The sequence below is a fragment of the Nanorana parkeri genome, unplaced genomic scaffold (genome assembly GCF_000935625.1).
Source record: "Nanorana parkeri isolate BGI_ZX_2015 unplaced genomic scaffold, ASM93562v1 scaffold983, whole genome shotgun sequence".
Classification (NCBI taxonomy): Eukaryota; Metazoa; Chordata; class Amphibia; order Anura; family Dicroglossidae; genus Nanorana; species Nanorana parkeri.
This window is the reverse complement of record NW_017307251.1, coordinates 416,075-435,990: the sequence shown is the minus strand read 5'-3', so window position 1 is coordinate 435,990 and position 19,916 is coordinate 416,075. Positions and strand designations below refer to the sequence as shown.

Here is a 19,916-nt window from a genome sequence, read left to right as displayed (position 1 = left end):
AGGGTTTCAGAAACTAAACAACAATCCACACAATATAGTGCTGGTGTATAAACAAAAATAATTAAATGCTACTTTTATTTATCTTGGACAAAACATGATTGCTTACAGAAACAGAAATTTAAGCGGCAACTCCTCAGTGAGACCTGTGACCTTCAAACAGTTCAAACAATGCAGCTTGCTACATTCAATGGTCAATTGCATTGACTTAGAACATCACTGGCTTCTCTTTTTAGTGTTAAAAGTGACAAATCATCAGCGTCTGACCACAGTGTTGTACTCCCAAATTTGGAACCATTTCAAAAAGAGGAAAATTACATTGTTGCTGGCTACTAGGGATGGGCTGCATGTTCGAGTCGAACATAGGTTCGACTCAAACATAGCCTGTGTTAACGTTTGCTGAACGCCGAACATTATGGGATGTCCGCGGTCTGTTCAACCGCGGAACATCCCACAATGCACTGCGCCGTCCGAAATGGTAATTGGCTACAGTCTTGCAGAAGTCTGATTATATATATATTTATTCCGGGTACTGCCCTGGGGGACATGTATCAATGAAAAAAAACTCTTTTAAAAAATACAATTTCTAAAGGAGCAGTGATTTAACTTCACTTAAAATGAAACATTAAAAATGAAAAATTCCTTTAAATATGGTGCCTGGGGGTTCCCCCTTTCACTGACCGTAAAGTGGCGCATCTGTATGATGTATAGAACCTGCTGAAGCAAAAATGACATTTATATACATTTTATTGATATTTATATAGAACTCTAATATATACAGAAGTCTGATTATATATATATATATATATATAATCAGACTTCTGTGTATATATATATATATATATATATATATATATATATATATATCTCAGACTTCTGTATATATTAGAGTTCTATATAAATATCAATAAAATGTATATAAATGTCATTTTTGCTTCAGCAGGTTCTATACATCATACAGATGCGCCACTTTACGGTCAGTGAAAGGGGACCCCCCAGGCACCATATATAAAGGAATTTTTCATTTTTAATGTTTCATTTTAAGTGATGTTAAATCACTGCTCCTTTAAAAATTGTATTTTTTAAAAGTGTTTTTTTCATTGATACATGTCCCCCAGGGCAGTACCCGGATCCCCATACACTTTTTATGGCCAATAAATTGCATATAAGGCTTCAAAATGGGGACATTTAAATTTCTGAGTTCTACCCCCATAGACTTGCATTGAGTTCTAAGTTCGAATTAGAACTTTTTCCATGTTCGAAAGTTCGAATTAGAACCGAACACGGGGGTGTTCGGCTCATCCCTACTGGCTACTGCTGAATACATATCTTTATCCAGTTATGGTAGCAGTGAGGGCTACAAAAATACTTACTCAGTAAATTCTATTCCTGCTGCCTTTCAAAAATTTATCTTTGGAAGGCCTGTACTACAGCCACAAATGCCATCTAATTATCTAATGAACATGTCAAAACTCCCAGGAGTTGAAGATCATATTCAATCCAACAGTTTGATACTAGACATACACAATGGGGGGAATTTATCAAAGCAATTGCGACAGTTTTAGCCTCTTAGATCATTTTTTTATGTGCAAATCTGTCTTTCAACATGTGCCCCTGTTTTGACCTGAGCTTACACTACTATTCCAACTACACGTGTTTTGCCCCTGTTTTCATCAGAGCTTGCACTACTTTTTCAACTGCATTTTTTTGCACCTGTTTTGACTAGAGCTTGTAATACTTTTTCAGTTGCATGTTCTTTGCACCTGTTTTTATCAGAGCTTGCACTACTGTTTCAGTTGCGTGTTTGTTGCACCTGTTTTCATCTGCACTTGGGGGCTGTCTGAAACTGGAGCATCACCTAAGGAAACAATCACAACTTAAGAAGTCCCCATGACAACTTCTTCAAGATGTGACAGTTAAGCTTTTTGCCTGAAGTTACAAGTCTTCTTTCCTGGAGTCTGTTAAACCTCATTTATCAACAACATTACACTAGCATCATAAATCTGGTGCAAATATATTCCGTGCAAGTTCAAACACTCGCAATTGCTATGATAAACTTCCCCCAATGTGTTTTCTGAATGATCTTGCCTTGAAACATTAAAGTACAACCAAATAATGCCATTACATTTTTCTATAAATGAATGCACCAGTTTTTCTTCCAATTGGCAGTGCTCAAATGAACTCACAACAAGAAATACTCATGCACGGCCTACAGAACAACCAGCAGGGATTGCCATATCACTTGCCTGTCTTTGTAGCTGATTAAAAGGATCCTTCCTCCAGGCCATGAAATCTTTCTTTATTATAACTCACTCCCTGCCACAAATTAGAATAAAACATTTCTATCTGAAGAATAATGGAAAATGCCATTTATAGTAATAAGTAATCCCTGATATGATTAAAAATTCTACTGTAGAGGAATTGTGGGAAAAATATGCTTATACAGGTAAAAAGGTACTGAATATATAAAAAGAAATTCATGAATGCCTCGATAGCTGGACTTTGGGCACAGAACCATCCACACTTGTATCGTATGGGTGGGCATGCATGTCTGTGCTCAGACAATAATGCACACTGGTATGTCCATCACTCAACTTCCTTTACTTCTCAAGATACTTTTAGGGCCAATATACACCTAGGCGATTTATAGTGCGGTTTGAGTTGTGCGATATCGCGCAAAACACAGATTCGCATTGAAGTCAATGGAGGCTGCTCACACCTTTGCGGTTTGTCGTGCGACCAAAATCGCCTGTCGAGGGAAAAGGTGCAGGAGCTATTTTCGAGCGGTTGTCGCATGGTTTGGGTCCCAAAGACGTCTCTATGCATTGAAAAATGCACGACAACCGTGTGGTTTAAAATGAACAGTTGCGCAATTGAAAATGCGTGACAACTGTGCGAAAACAGATTGGCATCTGAATCGCCTAGGTGTGAACCTAGCCTCAGTATTAGATGCAAAATATTGCAATGCAGTTGAGCCTGATCCCCCAAAAAGTGCTGCCCCTCTCTCTCCCAGCATTCCTGTTTGCTGCTGTGCAGGGGATTAAAAGAGGCTAACAGCAAAATAATTTTATCTGTTAGAGGAAAAAAAATCAATATTATAATTATTTTTGCATCATGGCACTTCCTATGTGTCCAGGGACAACAGCAGAGCTAAATCAGTTCTATCCTGTCTCTACAGCAAAAGATCACTGCTATAGTTATCTGAGGCTGCAGAACTGCTTGGGAGTGCTGGATCAGGTCTCTACATGAAGAAAAAAGTGTGAAAAGTGTATATATATATATTTATTGCAACTAACCAGTCCTTAGATGGGGTTGCTGCATTTGTTTTAATTTTTTAGGTTAGAGGGAAATTCCACCTTCTAGTGACCATGTTTTTTTATGTTACATCCTGAATATGGATGTAACATGAAACATGGTCAGAAAGGTGGACTTAGCCTGTAAGTACATTTTCTGAAAGTACAGAAAAATACATGTGGATCTTTTTAGAAATCAGTGCACTGGACTATACAAGGAAACTTGAGCTGAAACCTCTGACAATACTTTTGTGAAATACACCTCTGTGTTTGTCCGTATAGCAATTTGAGGTGACAGGTTCTCTTTATTGACCCTGTCACCTCCAATAGCGGAGTCCTAGCACAGCACTGAGCTGGAACTCCTGTGACAGGTGAGAGAGGCAGAGTACAGCTCTCCCTTTTCACTGTCTACAGTCTACATGGAGCGGCAGGGTTAGTTTTACCCCTGCCGCTCACTGCAGTGAGGAGACGGACTCGGCGGCGGAGCCCGGAGGATGGAACCAAAGGAGAGAGGTAAGTGCAGGGGGGAGGGGAGGAGGCTGCACACTGTTTACATGTCATCTCGGCGACATTGTCACGGAGCGGCAGGGTTAGTTTTAACCCTGCCGCTCACTGCAGTGAGGAGACGGACTCGGCGGCGGAGCCCGGAGGATGGAACCAAAGGAGAGAGGTAAGTGCAGGGGGGAGGGGAGGAGGCTGCACACTGTTTACATGTCATCTCGGCGACATTGCCGAGATGACATGTAAACGAAAAATCGGCTGCCTCACACTACATTTAGGGGTCTATTCACGAATCTGCCGAAGGATCTAGCCATAGCTTCGGCCGATCCTTCGGCTAGCTTCGGTTACGGGAGTCCATCGGTTGATTCGAACCGAGAGCCTGCTGTACGGACTATTCACAATAGCCCGTACAGCTCCCGATCATGGCCGAGCGGCTCAGCCGAGCCGAACGCATATGCATCGGCTCGGCTGAGCCGTGCTGAAAGCCGAAGCTGGCCGAGCGGGCGGCCATTGGCCTTTTTCCCAGGATACTTTGTTGGACGTGCGGTCAGGAGTGCAATGGGTACATGGACTGTATGCTGTACGCGCTATTCACAATAGCCCGTACAGCTCCCGATCGTGGCCGAGCCACACGAAACAAGCCGATGTACGGCTGAAATTAGCCGTACCAGCCTGAAGTGAATAGCCGAACAGTGTTCGGCTCACTTCACTTCAGATCGGTCATTCACTCGGCTGCCCTCGGCAGCTTCGTGAATAGACCCCTTAGTCCTGCTTGTACAAAGCAGGACTGAATGTAGGGAGGGCAACTTCCCCGCAAGGACACCGCTGCCGCCCCTCTGCGCCCTGCCGCCCCCCGAGGCCGGGCCTTGGTGGCCTTGTGGGGAATCCGGGCCTGTGTGTGTCATTGAGATGAGGAGAGGGGGATGTGTTTGTATTCCAAATAAGCAGAGCAGCCTAGGGTGACTACTCTACTCTTCCAATCATACAGTATGGTGAGGGAACCTCGTCGCCCTAGGACAGGAAGTGTTCTACTGGTAGGATCACCAGGTTAAAAAAAGAAAACAAAGCCTGAAAAAAAACTGATGCAGTCACCACATTTTGGGACTGGTAAGTTGTAATATGTTACATTTTTGTATTTGGATTTAAATACACTTGACACTATTTATTTGAAATGCCTTAAGGGTTTGCTATTTAACACAGATTTACATATTCTATTTTTAGGTTCCGGTATCTCGATGCTCAGGTCCCTGTGTTCCTGGTACCAGAAAAAAGTTTGGGTCTTCAATTTTTAAATGCTGCTATGAGTGTATCACATGTCCAGAAGGGGAGATATCCAACATATCCGGTAGAGTTTTTATTTGCTGATGACTTGTGTAGTAGAAACTAGTGATGAGATATTTAGGAGATATCTATATTTCATATTTTATATTTATATTTCATCTGCTGGTGATTAGTCATATCTGAACCCACAATCCAATTCACTGGTTGAGTTATTCACCATAGATTCCTAATATCAAGTGAGCTAGTATGGGGTCCTTTGGGTCCTTTCCAGTCCACTTCTGTATGTGCTTTATTTTCGACCAGGGTATGTCCAAAGAATTCATTTGCTAGTCTTTTAGTGTAATTGCTTTGTTCAGGAAATCGGCAATATGTAGTAAATGTCTCAGCTGTAAAAACTGACCCAAAGTACTTTAAGTTTGGATTTGGGCTAACTGATTCATTTGTCAGGTTTAATAAAAAAAGCAAACTACATTAGTGTTTTTATAAGAGTGTCCTGAAATGGGCTGGTTAAGTCAAACCCTGAAAGATGAAGGTCATGGAAAGGAAGAAGCCATAATAAAAAATGATTGGGACAGAGACTGACATCTCTTTTTAGAGTTAAAGTCCAATTCGCACTGGCTGGTCTTTTGGCACAGAACCATCCACACTTATATCATATGGGTGGGCATGTCTGTCTGTGCATAGATAGGAAAAACAGCACACTGGTATGACCATCACTTTGCTTCCTTTACTTTTCAAGAAGCTCTCAGTATTAGACGCACAACACTGTGCAATGCAGTTGAGCCTGCTTCCCTAACAGTGCTGCCCCTCTCTCTTCCAGCATTCCTGTTTGCTGCTGTAGAGGGGATTACATGAGGCTAATAGCAAAAGACTTTTGTCTGGTAGAGAATCAAAATAATGAAAAAAAATCATTATTATTATTTTTACTGCATCATGGTACTTGCTATGTAAAGCATCTCTATCCTGTCTCCCACTGCAGCAACAGATCATTGCCATTGTGGCTTGTTGCTTCAGGACTGCTTGGGAGTGCTGGACCAGGTCTCTACTGATCTGATCCAGATCCACCATAATGAAAAAAGTGTAATAAGTGTATATATATAGAGAGATATATCTCTCTCTATATAGAGATATATCTCTATATAGAGAGAGATATAGATAGATCTATCTATAGATCTATATCTATATATAGATAGATCTATATATATAGATCTATCTATAGATATATATATTATACACTCAAAGTTTGGAGGTCTTAGCTATTGACTCTGCAGACAATTGGCGACTTCTGCGCACTGTGCGCTTCGACATGCGCTGACCCATCTCTGTCATTTTATGTGGCCTACAACTTCGTGGCTGAGTTGCTGTTGTTCCCAGTTGCTTCCACTTCGGTACCACGCTTGGATTCACTGAGCTCCTGAGAGTGACCTATTCTTTCACAAATGTTTGTAGAAGCGTCTGCATGCCGAGGTGCGTAATTTTCACACATGGCTTGAAATGGGCTGTTTAAGTCAAACCCTAAAATATGAAGGTCATAGGGTCATGGTAAGGAAAAATCCAAAATAAATAATGATTTGGATAGAGAGACTGAAGTTTCTTTTTATAATTAAGTCCAGTTCCAGCTAGGGTAATAGGTGAAAGGAAATCTCGCTGGGCAAACTCATAAGAAAAAAGAAATGTGCTTCAGCTGCTATACTCACACCATCTACATCTGGGAATGAATGTCACTTGCATAATAATTCTGAATTTTCCAGACAGAAATACAAGGGTGTGGTAAAGAGGAATCCATTCTGATGAGTTATGAAACATTTAATATTACTATATAAGTCACTGACTAACATCTACTAACTATGCACTGATGGAACCATTCATATGTAATTTTTGAAGTTTGAGCCCCCTTACATCCAAACATTTTATACAGTTCCAAAAATACATATGTCTCATTCCCTGAGTATCCCATTGTGTGGCTCCAGGGATTTTGTAACTTTAATCTTCTATTATTTCTATAATAAAATGATAAAATAATCTGTTTCTAAAAACTACAGCCCAACATTAAGAATCCTTAATGACCCTGTCCATATTTGCTTTGTCTTGCTTGGATTTTTTTCTTTTTTCTTCTTCTTCTTTCTAGTCTTGTAGTATGTGTGGTTATGCACTGTGGGGTAGTTAGGGACATTGAGCTGGGTAACCTGGAGACTATTGGGAATAACCTAAGAATTAGAAGTGGAGAAATTGAGATCAGAACAGGCCAACTTGGTGAATAACTTGGCCGAGTAGAAGTCCATATATTACTATTTACTGTAGGGATGCACCGATACCAAGTACCGTACTCGGTACAAGTACAGATACTTTTCCAGCTCCAAGACTAGACTAGAGAAAACCTCAAAAGTTAGGAGGCGGCTGTTATTTGTAAGGAGCACACGAGCTCCTGGGATTTGTACATCTCTGTTTTAATGTATGATTTTGGTTTTATAAATATAAATACAGGGATGCACCGATACCAGTTTTGTGAGTACAAGTACTGATACTTGCACAAGTCATCACAGATACGAGAACTGATACATTTTTGTTTATTGTCATGTGACAGTTTTTCTAAAACAATAAAAAGTAATGAATTCCGGAAAGGGCCGGAGTGCCAGAGCCAGGTCCCAGCTGCAACCTCTGCAACCCTCGTAGTTCTCATGAAAATGCCAAGTATCGGCACTGGTATCTGAAAAGTATTGGTGCATGCCTAATATTTTATGTTATAGATGATGTAATCAGAAATAAATATTTCATCCCGATAATCATCCTGATAGCAAAGAAGTATATATCTCCTGTAGCATGGTTTGACACTGATCTGATTGTTGCAAAGTGTTATGTGAATTGTTTATGTTTGTTAAATTAATACAAATTGATTGAGTAAGAATATTTATGTTTGCTATGTAAAGGTTACATTGCCCTTACTGTGACAACATGGTGATCTTTTCATCCATTTGGTATGGTTCTTGAGTGTTTGGAAAGGGAAGCTATTTTATTCTGATGTACTGTACCATGCTCATTTGGAAGTGGGTAAATTGTATGTATAGCTAACACTAGGGATGTCCCGATACTGATACTAGTATTGGTGCTGATAGAGGGCATTTTCATGTACTCATGAGAATGCTCTGATACTGAAGGCAGATGCCGTCCCTTTAGAGTTTTAGTTGGCTAAAGGTTGGCTTGCATTATATCCCTTACTTACTGGGGACCTCAGGCAGCTGTCTTTGACAGTATCGGTCCAGCCATAGATTGCCTCCTCCTACTTCCCGGAGCTGGCACATGGCAGCCCCACACCTGCCTGTACAGCCCCAGAGCCCGGCACAGGCCCAGATCCCACCCATTTAGCCCAGCACCCACCTGCAGAGCCCTGGTGAGACCCAAATGCCGCACTGGTTGGACCCCAAAACAGTCCTGGTGAAATCTGCATGCAGCCATGGTGAGTTCTGCATGCAACCCTGGTGAGACCTGCACGTAACCCTAGTGAGACCTGCACGGAACCCTAGTGAGACCTGCATGCAACCCTGGTAAGACCCAAATGCAGCCCTGGTGAGACCCAAATGCAGCCTTGGTAAGATTTGATAGAGAATGGCAACTGGCTATAGAATTCTACAAATCTCAGCAATCCATGACTGCTGGTTGCCATTCTCCATTGCTGAATAATCATTGATTGCTGAGATTTGCAGTCCTCTATAGCCAGTTGCCATTCTCCATTGCTGTATAATCATGGACTGATGGTATCCGCAGTCCTGTAGTGCTGGTTGCCATTCCTCATTGCTGAATAATCATGGATTGAGTTACAGTTCCTCATAATTATAAAGAAACTGCTATAAAATCATTAGTCTGTATTGTTTTAGAAAAAATGTTGGAAGGGTCAAAACACCTGTCAGTTTGTAGCCTTTAACCATAACCTCCGTGGTGATGGTGCCCATCAGAAATCCTAAAGGGTATCTTCATTAGCATGCTTTTACACCAGGAAGGGGGGTGATCATACACAGATAGGAAAATCCTCCAGTACATGAAAAGACATGAAAGAAACGGCGCCTTCTCTTTCTGTGATATAATTTATTAAAACAGCATGTATAAATCAGACATTTAAGGTCTGATTTACATACACTGTGCGAATTTCAGCTGGTTCTTTAGGACTGTGTGCGCCACTGTTGCCACCCTTTCGGCTGGCATCCCTCGATAAGCTGATTGAAGGAGCCGGCTGGAAAATCTCCATTTGACCAGAGCCAGCGGCCACTGTCAGAATACAATGCAAACAGCGGGGATTCCTCGATTGACACATTGGTAGAGTTGATGAAGGAATCTGCTCTATTTTATTCATTCAGCCCATGGATTGAACGAGAAAAATAGAGCAGTGTATGGGCAGACAAATTCTACACACATGTTCAGTCCAGATAACATCAGCAAACAATTGGTGATCAATAACCCAAGTATGGAACAAAGAAGATGAAGAGACCCTTCAGCATGTGATGGTGGATATTAGCTAATGCGTTTCATGGTTTAAACCCCCATCTTCAGAGCTTACTGTATTCAGTTTCAATGTTGAGGTCTGTGTCTTTTCTGCCAAAGTGAGAGGAAACTCTCCAAAGTGAGGTGTAGTCTCCAATTAGATAGTTGTCACTAGAACAGGTGTCCCTATTGGAAGATTTACATTCACCTTTTGTTTTGAAGACGACTCTAAAATGAAGGATTATTGCTCAGTTTCTGTCTTGGTGAGAATGGTCAAAAGGACAAATACAGTTTCCATCACATTTTGTGGGTTATTTCTTTTAAGAATCCCTTTTTCTATTTCCACAATGCAATTATTGTATGGGGGGATCTTCTGCAGTTCTGTCACTTGGTCCTGCATATATTACTCTAAATTTCTTCATTACATATACCTCTTTTTCTATTTGGACTCTTTGATCCTTATTGGACTGCTTTAGGTTGTCTCTTTCCTTCCATCTATTTCCTACCTCTCTTTCTCTCCCTTACAATTCACTAGATGGCTTTTTGCCCCAAGCCTGCACCCAGAATGTTCCTACAGCTCAAAGAGATTCTTTGGGGGAAAGTGCACTACATGAAATGTGTTCTAAGTAGGAATATGTACCGATACCGTTTTTTCAGTATTGAGTATGAGTACCGATATTTAAATTTCGGTACTCACTGATACCGGTATTTCCGGTAGCATGGAACTGGCTTCCCAGGCAATCAGGAAGCTGGGAAGCATGTCATTACCCGCCACGGGGCTTCTTGATTGTACAGGAAACTGGCTCCATGCTGTTTGTCTGGCTCAATGCTAATTGGCTAGGAAGCCAACACCCCACCCAATCAGGATGTCTGGAGGCGGGTTATTACCTGAGGCCTGACTTTCTGATTGGCCAGGAAGCTGGCTCCATGCTGTTTGGCGAGCTCAATGCTGAGTGGCCGGGAAACCACCTGGCCAGCCAATCAGCATCGAGTTGGCCAAACAACAAAGGAAGTTCCGGTATTGGGATAAGTATCAGAATACTCGTACTCGCCAAATACTTGGTATTGGCACCGATACTAGTATCGGTGCATCCCTAGTTCTAACTAAACAAGTGTGCATCAGTGCAAATCTATCATACCCCATGGTGGTAAAACATGGTGGAAGTGAAACAAAGTAAACTGACACACTTAAAAGGGTTTTGATGTTCCTAATTTAGCTATCAGATACATTCCAGGTTCAATCAGCCAGAAAAAACTGTCCGCTGGAAGGTTTCCTCCCGCATAAGATCCTAAAAAAGAAAGAAAAAACCCATAGGTAAACAGTGTCCAGTGATGAGATCACCCTTAGTTTTTTGGCTCAGTTTAAGAGTTAAAAAAGGTGGAAACTCTGTTTCTCTTGCCAACATGCTTTCCTGGGCAATGGGAGTGCCATGGAGCACTAAGAGCATTATAATGGTGCACTGAAGAGCATGTGGCCAGGTATCAACATGGTAAGGGGGGTCAAATGTTTTCTATCCCCTTGCTGTGGAGCTATCAGGCAGCATGTATAGCTGGCTTGGCACCTCAAACTAGATTTCTGCTATATATACATTTTTATTTTGGGGTATTATTGACCCAGTTCAGAGTACTCAAATGCATACTTTCAGATCTGTAGTTGAATATGTGACTTTCCCACTATCTTAGAAGGAATATTTACATTTTCGCCCAGTCTAAATTGCCATCTCACCTAAATTGGATTATGGTAATTGTTACCAATTTACGTAGTGCATGGTTAGTTATTCAAGATTTAGATAAAGTGAGTACATTTGCCCTTTTTGTCTAAGAACTGAAAACCATGATTTGAACAAGGAGCCACTTGTGAAATGGGAAAAAAGGGGGGAAAAGATCTTTGATCTCCAGAAAAGCAACTGGGCTTGGTCTGCAGAGAGTCAACTCTCACTTTTGAAACTTTGCTGGTGTAAACATTTAGAGAATTTCCCATTGACACACTGTACATGCACTCTAGAAAATACAGTTTATGAGTCATGTGAAAACCCAAACTCACTTTTATGACTTGTTGTACCTGTGATATGCCTGATGTGGTTCCTTCATTTTTTATTCTAATGTAATGACAATTCTCGTTTCATGATTTTTAAATGTCCCTCTGGCACCACATACTCACACCGAAAAAAGCACAGTTACTCAATTTTAGGGATGTTCAGATACCAAGTACCATACTCGGTACAAGTACATGTACAGATACCTTTTCAGCTCCAAGACTAGACTAGAGAAAAATTCAAGTTAGGAGGCAGCTGTCCTTTTAAAGGAGCACACGGAGCTCCTGGGATTTGTGCATCCCTGTTCTATTGTATGATTTTTTTTCTAAAATATATATATAAGTGATGCACTGATACAATTTTTTCAAGTACGAGTACTGATACTTGTCCAAGTACTCACAGATACAAATACTGATACATATTTGTTTATTGCCATGTGACAGTTTTTCTAAAACAATACAGACTAATGATTACAGGACAGTGGTGAAGCGCCAGAGCTAGGTCCCAGCTTCAACCCTGGTAGTTCTTGTGAAAATGCTAATTATCGGCACTGGTATCTGAACTGGTATCTGACCACCCCCACTAAATGTATTAAATTATGTAGAAAAATTATTTTTTACTGCTCTCATAGCACCCAAGCAGATATTTACATTTGAAAACTGTGGAGCAACGTTAAATAAATACTCCTTTTGTGTTTTTTAGACAGTGAAAACTGCATAAGATGTCCTGATGAAGAATATCCAAATGAGAAGAAGAATCGGTGTGTTCCAAAACTGGTGGAATTTCTCTCCTACACTGATGATACAATTGCTGCAGCATGTTCAGCTGTCTCTATTTTAGGTTGCCTTATGACTGGTATAATATTGGGATTATTTGTAAATAACCAGGACACACCCATTGTTAAAGCTAATAACCGTGACCTGAGCTATCTTCTCCTGGTCTCCATCATGCTGAGCTTCCTTTCTGTGTTTTTGTTCCTCGGCCGTCCAGTAGATGTAACCTGCATGTTACGTGTAACCTGTTTTGGTGTCATCTTCTCTGTTGCTGTCTCTTCTCTACTTGCCAAAAGTATCATGGTGTATATTGCATTTAAAGCCACCAAACCTGGGAGTTCCTGGAGGAAATGGATGGGTACCAAATTATCCAATTCCATAGTGTCTGTGTGTTCACTAGTTCAAGTACTAATATGTGTCACTTGGTTGTCTATTTCTCCCCCCTTCCAAGATAGAGACATTTACACTTATCAGGAAAAGGTCATCATTCAGTGTAATGAGGGTTCAGTTATTGGCTTCTACTCTGTCCTGGGATATATGGGACTTCTGGCAGCTGTGAGTTTTATTATAGCTTTTTTAGCCAGGACATTACCGGACAGTTTTAATGAGGCCAAGTACATCACCTTCAGCATGCTGGTGTTCTGCAGTGTCTGGATTGCCATGATCCCGGCCTATCTAAGCACTAAAGGGAAAGACACGGTGGCTGTACAGATTTTTGCTATAATGGCATCAAGTGCTGGACTTCTTGGCTGTATATTTTTTCCAAAATGCTATATCCTTTTATTAAGACCTGATCTGAATACAAAAATAAGTTTTTCTGGAAACAAAACAAAGTAATTTCCTTTTATTTTGTTAACTAAATAAAAATTAATGTAAATCATCTGTAAACTATATTAGAATAGTATAATAATATTTTAGGTGATGTAGTACCACCTATATATGCTTTATAAGCAGTGTATTATTTAACTTTTCAGTAGATGTGAGCTTTATAAAATTGACTTTAAATTGTGTTTTCTGGATTGGTATTTTGAAAATAAAGTACAGTAACTGTTGCTTTCCCATAGTTTTAGTTTTTACTGACCAAAAATAAAATAAAATTGATGGATAATTATCTGCTTGTATTTCTCAGCATTGAGTACACCTTTGATCCTGACCAAATCTCCAACTACATTGGCAGAAATGCAGCCCCAGACTTGCAAGTAACCTCCTTCATGCTTCACTGTTGCTGCAGACACTCATTAGTGTACCGCTCTCCAGCCCTTCAGTGAAAAAACTGCCTCCTGCTACAACCAAATATTTACTATTTTGACTCATCAGTCCAGAGAACCTGCTTCCATTTTTTCTGCAGCCTTGCTGCCAAAAACCCATGCCTCTGATGTAGAAACAAGGCTAAGTTACTCAACTATGCACCAAAACATAGGAACTGGGGTCCAGAAAAGACCGAATCCCTTGCAAGTTGTTAAGAATATAATAACAAAAAAAAACAGAGCAGAGTCTCCTTCCCAATTAATACCAGACCCTTTAGCTCAATGTAAAAAAATGTGTGAGGTTCCCCCACAAATTCAGGTCTGGCCTGTTAGGAATTTTAAGGGGGAACCCAATGTCAAAACCAGACACTTAATCCAAGCACTGGCCTAGCAGGGCAGAAAAGGGGGAGGGGGATGAGCAAGCACCCAGATGTCATCCGCCCTTGTGAATGAGTCAGGAGTAGTTGTTACCCCTACTAATTCATCAAAGAGTTAATTAAAAAGTACATAAACAGACACCTTAGAAAAAAATGCTTTAATTGAACAAAAAACACCATCAGTTTCTGACAATTCCTTTATTTAAAAAAAAAAAAAATGTCCCACGAAGTCATTCCAGCATTGGCTGACAAATGAAAAAAAAACACAGATGGGCAGAGCAAGTCATGACCTCACGACTCGCCCATTTGTTTCCATGGCATGACAGCTCACTGACCTGCAATGGCATGAAAACAAATGGGCAGAGTGAGTCCAGGGACACCACAACATTAGTGAGTGGAACTGTGAAATCTGTCATTTGACGGTGGGAGCTCATTGGGTGCATATGGATGCGGGGCCGTCGGGACTTTTTGACGCTGGATTACATCGCTGGACTAAGTGATTGACCATAGATTGCAGCATTGGACAATTTTTTTGTTGACAATAAAGGAATTGTCAAAAATTGTGTTGGTGTTTTTTGTTCAATTAAAGGATTTTTTCTAAGGCCTGACATTTTTTAATTTTTGGTTTAAAAATGTCGGTGTTGTCTGTTTATTTACATTTGACTTGACTCTTTGGTGAATGAGTAGGGGTAACAACTATCCCTTACTCATTCACAAGGGGTGGTGGTATCTGGGTGCCCCCTTTATGAAAAGGGGTACCCAGATGCAAATAAGCCCCTGCCCACATACCCCCACAACCACTGGGCCAGGGTTGTGGGAAAGAGGCCCTTGACCTCATCGGCATGGTGACAAGGTGCTTTTCTAGGGGTCCCCCAGAAAGCACCCTCCCATAATATGGTGCAGGGAGGGGGGATGCGGTTGCTCATCCCCCATTCCTGCCCTGCCAGGCCAAATGCTTGGATTAAGGGTCTGGTTGGGAATTTTAGGGGGACCCCACTTTTTTTTAATTTTTTGGGCAAAAGGGTCTGGTATGACTTTTGGGGAGAACTCCATGCATGTTTTTTTACATCGGTAGGTCTCTCCTAACATTTCTAAAGTGTCTGGTAGGGGACCATGTGCCTTTTTTTTTTTGGCGAGTTGGAAGGCATCGTTCATCATGATTCATGTTGGATTTCACTGCTGGACGACGTGATGGATCATGGATTGCAGCATTGGTTGATTTTTTGGGTTTTTATTTTTTTACAATAAAGAAATTGTCAAAAACTCTGTGTTTTTTGTTCCATTGAAGGATTTTTCCAAGGTGTTGACTGTTTATTCACATTTGACTTCACTCTTTGGTGAATGAGTATGGGTAACAACTATCCCTTACTCATTCGCAAGGGGGGTGGCATCTGGGTTCCTCTTTATGAAAAGGGGTACCAAGAGGCAAATAAGCCCCCCTGCCCACGGACCCCCACAACCACCGGGCCAGGGCTGTGAGAAAGAAGCCCTTGTTCTCATCGGCATGGCGACAAGGTGCTTTTTCAGGGGGCCCACATTGGAAAGCACCCTCCCAATGCCAAGGGCATGTGGCCTGGTATGGTGCAGGGAGGGGAGCCACTCGTTCATACCCCCCTTCCCTGCTTTGCCAGGCCAGTGCTCAGATTAAGGGTCTGGTTGGGAATTTTAGGGGTGACTCCACTTTTTCCCCCCTTTTTTGGGGGTGTTCTTTTCCCCCTTAAAATTCTTACCAGAACTAAAGGGTCTGGTATGACTTTTGTGGGGAACGCCACATTTTTTTTACTTCTACATCGGTGGGTCCCTCCTAACATACCTACCAGACCTAAAGAGTCTGGTATGATTTGCAAGTGGGATCCTGCACCATTTTCTTTAAAATGTATTTTTTAACACCTAGCGGAGAGTTGTTCTGCTTTGGTAGACCGTTCTCTGGGCTATTGTGAATAGCCCGTACAGCACCCCGTCGGTTCTCCTGAACCGAAGGGGTCCTGGGGCCGAAGCCAGCCGAAGGATCGGCCGAAGCTACCAGATCCTTCGGCAGCTTTGTGAATAGACCCCTTAGACTGTCTTCAGCTGTGCCAAACCAAAGCATATGCGTTCGGCTTGGCTGTGTGCATCAGCTGCCTTCGGTTGCTGTACACGCTATAGTGAATAGCGTGTACAGCAGCCCTTCGGTTCCGCTGAACTAAAGGGTTCCTGCAACCGAAGAGAGCCATAGGATTAGCCAAGCGTTCGGCTACATCCTTCGGCTCTTTAGTGAAAAAAAACCCTAAATATTATTCTCGCTGATAGATAGCATTGCATATTTTGAATTCTGAGATGCACATAGGAAAACAAATTGATTTGCAGAAATTGTTACCATAATATTGGGAAAACATTTGGGTTAGTGAAAGCACAAATTGGGGGCAGTGAAGCATGATGGTGACTTTTCCACAGGTCTGAGATCTCTAAAATCCAAATCACATTTGGGTCTATTCACTAAGCTGCCAAGGGCAGATCCTATTCTTATAGATGCCGAACAGCAGTGAGTGAATAGCCGAATGCCGCTGAGCGGGTGCTCCCGGGTGCTCTGGGAGCCTCCCGCTCCCGGTCGCCCAGGAGAGAAACACTGATGTGTCTTTCTTTTTCTTTATTCTGACACGGAGCAATGTCAGAATAGGAAAAAAAAAATTCCCATTGGAATGCATTGCTACATTCCTATTGGCTATATAAATTTGCAACAGCCAATAGTAAACTAGCATTGTACCCGCCCTCTGCTGATGGACCTGATGGAGAACTGCAGCAGAGGGCGGCTACAATGCTAGTTTACTATTGGCTATTGCAAATTGAAATAGCCAATAGGAATGTAGCAATGCATTCCAATGAGAATTTTTTATTCATTTTTTTCCTATTCTGACATCGCTCCGTGTCAGAATAAAGAAAAAAAAAGACATAGCACTGTTTCTCTCCTTGGCGGCCAGGAGCAGGAGCTTACTATTGCCAAATTTGTGATCTATGAGCACCCCCGGTCTAAAGACCCCCGGGTCTTTTTCCATGTCTGACTTCTCTAATGTAGCAGGGGCTGACTGGCAACTTTTAGCTCAGGGGGCAAGTAAAACCCAGAGGCGCATGGTGCAGCGGCTTGGCCCACCTCTTGCTTTGCCTCTTAGCCCCGCCCCTGTCTCCCACTTTTGCCATCCATGTTACGGTAGTGTGAATGGTCGGGGTGATGTGAGAACTCACTAGTCAGTCCATGAAAGGGGTGACTGGCTGGGGGATGGGATACTGGGCTCCCTGCATGGTTCCGCTCCATGTCCGGTACTTAGGCACTCTCACCCACTGTGGGCCACCGGACTTCTAGGCTGTAAGCTGTTGGGAAGAACCAGACAGTGTCAAAGTCAGTGTTCTCTAATTTTTCTCGACCCCATACATTTTCTCGACCACATCAATTACGGTGGGGCCAAGTCATTTGAATCAGATGTTTTCATGACCCCCTTTCTTCATGCACATGTGCACCTATAAGTGACATTTCTGGGTTGAGCAAAATTATAGCACATTGGTAGTGGAGGGATGCCTTGTCAGTGTGCTACATGACCGCTGCAACCCTGGTAGTTCTGTGACTTTTGAAAAATGAAAGCGCCGGTATCAATTTTTAGTATCAGGGCACAATCACCAATACTGGTATCAGTGCATTTGAAGGCCTTTGGTTTGAAGGCCTTTGTAGGTGTCAGAAATCATGTGTAATAACACTAGCTAAGACTCTGCCACCCAGCATGCGCACCCAGTCCTGCTCCGCTCCCCTTTTGCGTTTTCTGTGAAGAGTTTATAACACAGAGTACTGAAGTCAGCGGTGTGATGTACAGTGTAGAGGTCAGAGGTGTGATGCACAGTGCAGAGGCAGAGGTGTAATGTACAGTGCAGAGGGCAGCGGTGTAATGTACAGTGCAGGGGGCAGCGGTGTGATGTACAGTGCAGGGGTCAGCAATGTGATTTACAGTGCAGAAGTCAGTGGTGTAATGCACAGTGCTGAGGTCAGTGGCATAACACACAGTGCAGAAGTCAGCGCTGTAACACAGAGTACAGAAGTCAGTGGTGTAACGCACAGTACAGAGGTCAGCTGTGTGATGCAGAGGTCAGTGGTGTAACACACAGTACAGAGGTCAGCAGTGTGACGTAGAGTACAAAGGCAAGTAATAACGCACAGTGCTGAGGTGAGTGGTGTGAAGCACAGTGCAGAGGTCAGCGGTCTAACGCATACTGCAGTGCTCAGTGATGTATGCACAGTACAAAGGTCAGTAATAACACACAGTGCAGAAGTCTGCAGAGTGACACACAGTGCAGGCATCTGCAGTTTAATGTAGAGGTCAGTATGTAACGCAGTGCAGCGGTGTAATGTAGAGGTCAGCATGTAATACAGTGCAGAGGTCAGTGGTGTAGTGTAGAAGTCAATATGTAACATAGTGCAGCAGTCAGTATGTAATGCAGTGCAGAGGTCAGCGGTCAGTATGTTACGCAGTGCAGCAGTCATCATGTAATGCAGTGCAGAGGTCAGCTGTGTAATGTAGAGGTCAGCGGTCAGTATGTAACCCTGTGCAGAGGTCACCGGTCAGTATGTTATGCAGTGCAGAGGTCAGTATGTTACGCAGTGCAGCAGTCAGCATGTAACGCATTGCAGAGGTTAGCATGTAACACATTGCAGAGGTCAGCATGTAACGCAGTGCAGAGGTCAGCATGTAACGCAGTGCAGAGGTCAGTATGTAACTCATGCATAGTGCAGAGGTCAGCGGTCAGTATGTAACTCATTGCAGCGGTCAGCATGTAATGCAGTGCAGAGGTCAGCATGTAACGCAGTGCATCGGTCAGCATGTTACGCAGTGCAGCAGTCAGCATGTAACGGAGTGCAGAAGTCAGCATGTAGCGCAGTGCAGCTGTCAGTATGTCATGCAGTGCAGAGGTCAGCATGTAACGCAGTGCAGAGGTCAGCGGCCAGTATGTAACACAGTGCAGAGGTCAGCATGTAACGCAGTGCAGAGGTCAGCATGTAACGCAGTGCAGAGGTCAGCATGTAACGCAGTGCAGAGGTCAGCATGTAACGCAGTGCAGAGGTCAGTATGTAACGCAGTGCAGCGGTCAGTATGTAATGCAGTGCAGCGGTCAGTATGTAATGCAGTGCAGAGGTCAGTATGTAACGCAGTGCAGAGGTCAGTATGTAACGCAGTGGTGAGGTCAGCGGTCAGTAAAGCAGTACAACGATCAGTAACGCAGTGCAGAAGTCAGCATGTAATGCAGTGCATCGGTCAGTAACGCAGTTCAGCAGTCAGCATGTAATGCAGTTCAGAAGTCAGTAACTCAGTGCAGCAGTCAGCATTTAACGCAGTGCAGAGGTCACACAAAAAGAACAGGGACTTACAGTGACTCTTTTCCTCTCCTGTTTCAGGTGCTGTGCCATCTTCTTCTCCTCTGTTGGTGGGGGTGGGTGGGAGGAGCAGCGAGGTCGCCTGCATGTTTTCAGGTGATTCCAATCACTTCCTGCTGTCCTCCCTTTAGGACCCAGGCAGACAGCCAGTAGGAGTGCATTCTCCCTCCCAGCCAATAGCAGAAGAAGTGGGCGGAGGGAGCTGCAGAGGAGCTCGAGCACTACACGGTCTAATCATCACAGGCAGCTGAAGAGCTTCTTCTCGTCCTCGGCCGCTGCAGGAGCAGAGAGGGGAGAGAAACGAAAAAACGATTTCCGCTGCGCCGGCAGGGGCCATTTTTACAGCCACCAGAGAGGCCCGGGGGCAATTGCCACCCTGCCCCCCCCGGCCCAGTCTGCCCCTGCCCCAGGTAGTAGTTTGCGCACATGTTCTTTGCTCCCATGTTCATAACCTTACCTTTTTCAACATAAAATGTGCCATCTTGTAGCCCAGGCCTCAGTTTTGTTAAGGTCCTGTTGAAGTGCAGTTATCTCCTGTTCGGAAAC

The 19,916-nt window shown here is 43.0% G+C and overlaps 1 protein-coding gene across 1 annotated transcript; it reads left to right on the top strand.

The window, feature by feature from the left end:
* Positions 1-8,471: 8,471 nt before the first annotated feature.
* LOC108795583 (vomeronasal type-2 receptor 26-like) lies at positions 8,472-19,501 on the top strand. Its single transcript, XM_018566859.1, has 3 exons — positions 8,472-8,526; positions 12,284-13,105; positions 19,392-19,501. Exons 1-3 carry the CDS (start codon positions 8,472-8,474, stop codon positions 19,499-19,501), a joined length of 987 nt encoding a protein of 328 aa, XP_018422361.1.
* The last annotated feature ends 415 nt before the right edge of the window (positions 19,502-19,916 follow it).